The sequence below is a fragment of the Lutra lutra genome, chromosome 5 (genome assembly GCF_902655055.1).
Source record: "Lutra lutra chromosome 5, mLutLut1.2, whole genome shotgun sequence".
Classification (NCBI taxonomy): Eukaryota; Metazoa; Chordata; class Mammalia; order Carnivora; family Mustelidae; genus Lutra; species Lutra lutra.
This window is the reverse complement of record NC_062282.1, coordinates 40,609,133-40,615,132: the sequence shown is the minus strand read 5'-3', so window position 1 is coordinate 40,615,132 and position 6,000 is coordinate 40,609,133. Positions and strand designations below refer to the sequence as shown.

The 6,000-nt window shown below is 38.0% G+C and overlaps 1 protein-coding gene across 1 annotated transcript in view; it reads right to left on the bottom strand.

Annotated features, from left to right (window-relative positions):
• Nucleotides 1-539: 539 nt before the first annotated feature.
• The window catches only part of SNX18 (sorting nexin 18), a 29,394-nt gene continuing 23,933 nt past the window's right edge, over nucleotides 540-6,000 (bottom strand). Inside the window, exon 2 of the mRNA XM_047729800.1 lies at nucleotides 540-3,689. Within this exon, the coding sequence (XP_047585756.1) occupies nucleotides 3,436-3,689 (254 nt within the window). The 3' untranslated portion in view covers nucleotides 540-3,435. The remainder of the gene's footprint in view (nucleotides 3,690-6,000) is intronic.

The window sequence follows — 6,000 nt, the reverse complement described above, 5'->3', positions numbered from 1 at the left end:
ACTCACGGTAGCTATTATTTCAAAACATCTCACTCACAATTTACTCCTATACACCTAATAGTTATGGAAGATACTAACATAAGCAGATACTCAGTGGGACTACCTGAATGCTTAGTCAGACTAGATCGTTTCATGAACAATGTCTATGTCAACTGCAGAAGGAAGCTTAGGACAGTGAACACACTCTTCTATTTTTTTTATATAAGTCTTTCACATTAAATAAACGCCTCCTTGACTACTAGAGAAAAAAATAATTATATTCCACTGAAGCTGAGAAATAAAGTAACCTCTGTTTATTTTTTTAAAAGATAAACATGACTGATCTGCACTAATTATAACATTTGAATAAAACAATGTTCAACATTCTTAGTCTATAAATAACTAATACCCTATTTTGCTTATTCTGTTAGCCAAAGATAAGACTGCAAATGAGAAAACTGGATAATGCTTATTGATTTAAAGGTATCAGATATGATATTTGATTCTGAGGAAATGAAGACATAAACGGAAAAAAAAAAACGCCTATAGCAATGAAATTGGTAAAGAATGACATTTAAAGGTCGGTACATAAATTTTACATGCTTGACTTGACAGACTGGAACATTTTTCAAGTCCTTAATTATGAGAACAGCAGCAAAATGTAAGACAATTAAAACCTGGCATTTAAGGATCTGCTGTGTTGTTACGAACACATATATGACAACGATTATCAGTGAAGCCCAGGAAACTACTCTATTTGCCACTACTACTCTATGCATGCCAACGTGCACGGACTTTGTTGCACTTCCAAATGTGTTCCCTTGTCCTGGGTTTAAACTGTACCTTTAGATACAACAGCCTGAGAATCACAGGGTTGTAATGCATGGCTGCAGACCCAGTCTCACTGCGTGACAATTACAGCACATCAATAAGCCCGTTTGTAATGAAAATAGCAAAACCAGGCTCAAGTGGGCGCCCTCATGTTATAAATACATCACATATCAAGATTATAAATTACAGAAATAAAGACAAATAATGGCATGAAGGGCATGATAGTTTATTTTAAAAAACTGTACCACACTGATCATAATGACCAGCATACACATTATGATGGCTTTTCTCTTGGGTATTAACATTGCAGTATTTTTGTATACTGAAATGTTTCAATAGGACCAAGAACGTTAGAGAAATAAAGATCTTAGATGAAAATGAACACTAATAATTCTGGTGTCCTACCCCCACAGAATTCATTTAAACCCCTTACGAATCAGTGGCATTATAATGTTATGTAGTTATGAAGAACAAAAGTTCTCTTCTAAGTAGGCAGCATGAACTTATACCTCCTTGTACTTTAGTTTTTATAATTTAAGCATATCCACCCTGGCTAAAGCACAATCATAAAGACACCTCAGATAATTTCCATGCTACCACTGCACGACTTTAGTGATTTTACTTAAAAAAAAAAAAAAAAAAAAAAAAAAAAAACCACCATCAAAATAAAGAGGCAAATAAAACTGATTTTCAAATCATTTAAAAAGCATAGTGCTTATCTGTCCAATACAGACTCAAACTTAAATCAAATGCTACAATTATAATCTCCAAACTTCTGCAGTAAAGTTAACATATATATATATGGGTTTTGTTTATAGAAGTGTATTTTGCAATCAACAAGAGGAAGTTACTTTTGAGAGAACGATATATTTGGTTACAATTCCACGTATCTGGAGTAAAGACGAAGCCACATGATGTTAAATCTGGCTCTAAGTTACCTAAGGTATAAAATTTTGATCAAAATTATGACACTCTGATCTTAAAAATTCAACCCATATGAGATGATGTTTTTAGAGTAAATATGCTATTGAGTAATTATTTCAATAATCCTTTCTTTTTTGACTGTCTGCAAATTGACCCTTTCTCTTTTAATCAATGTGACTCACCAAAATTTCAAACTGACCTCTTTACTTCTGTGTTACCATTTCAATACCCAGGGACTTCTGAGGCAGCCTAAGTCTGACTTCATAAAAACAGTAGATACTTTAACCTTTCAGTGACAATTTATAAATCTGTAAACTCAAAAATCACATTATTTATAGCTCAGCAACTATAAAAACATTGAGAGATTTTTGGCATCTGAAGCCAGAATCTCTTTGTGCTTTTTAAATTAAGCTGCTTTTGAATCTTTTTGGTATTTATCAGCCATTCATATTTCCCTTATAATAATAAAATAATATATTTAAAACAATTTTTAAGGTTAAATGTCCTGGGAGCTTATCAATAGTTTAAAAAAACTTATTATTTTTTTTTCCTTCAGCATTTGGAATAGTAGAAATTATTTCTGGTCCCTCTTTAGATCAACCAACACTACTTTCAATCACGTATAACACTGAATTTTACAGACATCCCTGAAAAGTTTTTGATTAAGTAAACGAGTGAATCACAGTGGAGTCTCAATCAGTTAACAGTGTAGATCCATTAAAAAAAAAAAAAATGAATATTAAAATCTTCAAGCTAGAAGGAAAGAAAGAAAGAAAGAGAGAAGAAAACCCTCCGAAGAATTAAATCCGAGTATGTGTCATCACTGATTCTGTGCTTGTGTCCCCAACTGATTAGACTCCTCCTCCTCTGTGTTCTAAGACATGTTCGTGTCATTCTCCACGCCAAGTTTCCAGGACACTTGCGTGAAGAGGCTATGCTACCACAGCATCTAAGGGAACAGGGTGGCACCATTCCTTCCCTAACAGACTTCGTGTCCAAAGATGAGCATCAGGCCTCCCTCCACGGCGCTCACCAGCGTGTACCAGGAGACAAAACTGGCCGGGCAGGCGGAGGACAGCTGATCCGCCCACCCCGCCCCCAGCGCCAATATGAGGTTACCAACAGGTCTGTCGTTATGTGCACTGGCCTTTCACTCTTTCGATCAAAAAAGTTGTGGTTACTTTAAAAAAAAAAGGGGGGGGGGAGGGGGTAGAGAAATGAAAAACCAAGAGTTTAAAGGCACAAAGTCGCATAGCTGCTCTAGTTGGAGTTTGTAAACAGAGAATAGGTTGAATTTAGGTAATCCCAATCTATGAGAGTAAAAAGGCATCCACAGCAGGCTTCCATCCAGCCAGCTGCTTTGAGACCCTTCATGGGTTTTGAGGTCTACAAAGTATGCACTAAAATACCCATACTTCAAAAAGCAATAAGGCAAATAGTATAATCATTATTCCAAAAGTTACAATGGTAGTGTAGGCATACATAGTATAATTTAGTTACAATGTGTGGTACTGTTTCTATTATATAACCATATTAACTGTTTCTTCCCTACATAATTATATATTCAGCCGAGCTTCAGTTGAACACAAAACCATCCTTGTACCACCACTGATAGTTGGCAACAGCTCTTTGATAGCAGTTTTTATTCTGCTGTAGAAATATCCTTGAACTGAAAAAAGTCCACAACCCAATGTCCAGTCATTAAACACTATCATATTTGTGAAGCGCTTCTTCCAACTTCTGTGTCACTTTTTGGAAAAATATTATTTGCTGCTGTAAGAAATGCTGCATCTGTGATTTAAAGTCTCTTACTCGGATTTGATGGAAGTGGTGAATTTCAGCCAAAGTGGCAAAGGAAATAGTGTTACAGCGATCTTGAATGCCATCGGCCTTTTGTAGCTCCATCTTCCCTTCTTCCACGTGTCGCCTACTCTCCTTTACTTTGGTAAGAGCTCCTGTAGTTAAAAAAAAATTAATTAAGTACATGTACATACGTATCCCAATGGCACAGCTATACAGCAAACGGACTCTCGAGCATTATAAGTACTTGCCCAAGCTATTTAAGGCCCTCTGGAACTTAAATTATTAAATTATTATTTAAATTATTAAAAAACTAAGGAATCGGATAGGGTTTCTGAAAACCCCTCCACTGCTGTGATTTCACTACTCTAAACCAGCACTTGCCAAGTGACAAAGTATCTACAGTGTATTTCATCTCCTCCAAGTAGAGAGACTATATGGAACAGATCATAAACTGCAGCAAGGGGCTGTCTCTAAACATACAAAACAAGAAACTGGATTTTTACTTAAGAGAAAGGGTGTGGCACCAGGACACACACCTGTAACAAGAAAGTTATCTAATAAACACATTACCCCAGAGAAGGTAAAAATCTACTTCCTGAGAAAGTCTCCCGGAAGAATTCTTACAGAAGATTCTAGAATTAGACTCTGATAACATGTTAGTGCCAGCTTTGTGTTTTAGTAATCAGGCCATGTCATGGAGGGGCCTTAGAAATGATGGCAGTCTGCAATGGGAGGCCACCCTCAGTAGAGTTGGCCAATGTAGGGGCAATTCCATGTTCCACCAGGAGACCCACACTGGAGCACTGAGGCCCTTGTGAAGGTAGAATTTACCACCTTTCCTTGAGGGGCTTAAGGATCAAGGAGCTTTGAGTTTGCTTTAGTGATAACCTGGGAATGAAGCCAGCGGGGCCATAGCCTCTTGTCAAGTTAATGTCACCAGAGGGTGTGTGCAAGCACGGTCACTCTGGCAGGTGCCACACGAGGGCGGATTGCCCCCAAAAGCATCATTACATGAAGACACAGAGAGCTAAAGATGTTTAGGTGTAGGAAACAAAGGATCTTCACAGGTTCTTGGAAATGTATGATGATGAAGCTCAAATCACTTGAATATAGCCAGTTCAAGAATTCCGATCTTCCAACTCCATCCAGCACTTACTCTAATAACCCATGACCAAAGGGGAAAGAGAAATGTCCCAGACACCTGGCTGGGCAGTCTTCAACATGGTGATACCAAGGGGGACAAAAGAAGGGAAGCTGTTTAGGAGGAGGTGCGAAAGCGGAGGAATTCTGGTTCAGAAATGTTTAGTTTTAGCCAATGGTGAAATACACAAGGGGAAAAGCCCTATTCTAAATTTCTTCACATCCCCTAAATAATACAGAGTTAGACCTAACATTACATAAAACCCTCAGGGGGTAAACAGCGTGCTTGTTTTTGGGAGGCGTTTTTTGGCATAGCTCAAAAACCTAAGAAATTAAAGGTGTTATACATACATTTACAGATATGTATGTACATTTTCATTTCTTTGTTCTGAACGAGGTCTTTAAGTGAGAAGCAGTAGAGACTTCCACCTCACCCCACAGCAGAGATGCGGGGTCTCCTCTGTAGAGAGAAATCATTTGCATTAACATGGCTTCAAGAAGACCCCTGAGCAATCCCGTCAGGACGCCATCCCTCTGGAAGTGGACACTTGACACCCATCTGCCACTGCCGGCAGGACTAGCGAAGTCACAAAATCTGCCTGCTTGTCATTTATATTAAAGAGAAAGAACTCTCCTCCCAAAAACAGAAAAGAAATAAATTTTTATAGCAAATTTATCTTTCTTTCTTATAGTTGTTTAAGTCTTACAATTTATATACAAAAATTAAAATCAAAAGGACCAGGAAAGCATATGAAACAGAAATAAAGGAAAAATTTTTCAAAAAGATGACTGAGAATACGCAATTATGAAATACATGTTTAAATTGGCAAAAAGAAAGACAGACAGAATGAGAGGACACGGGAAGTTAAGAGACTCCGGTGATTTGACTATTTTATCATGATTCCACTCCCAGGTGCCCGAGCGCACTGGGACAACAGTGAGGACACGCAGTGTCCCACCCTGCACGTCCATGATGTATCTCTGCGGCATGCTGCATGGATTATTCGTTCCAGCTTCTACAGCCTGGAGAATAGAGTCCTGCAGACAGGGCTTCTGAGGCCTGACCGGGAGCTTGGTGAACATCAACAAAGTTGCAGCTCGTCCAACTCTAAATGAGATCACCAAATTCTTAGAAGCGACCCACTAGTATATGGAATTACAGATGTGCTGCTCTAAAAACCAACCTAACAGTGATTAAGTCTCAAGTTCTCACAATTTATCACACAGGCATACATTTTTAAAACTCTTGGACACAACGGCAAGCATTAAATCTCTCTGAGGCCTAAGGACCTTTGGCATTTAACACCTATTAAATTTTTTAAG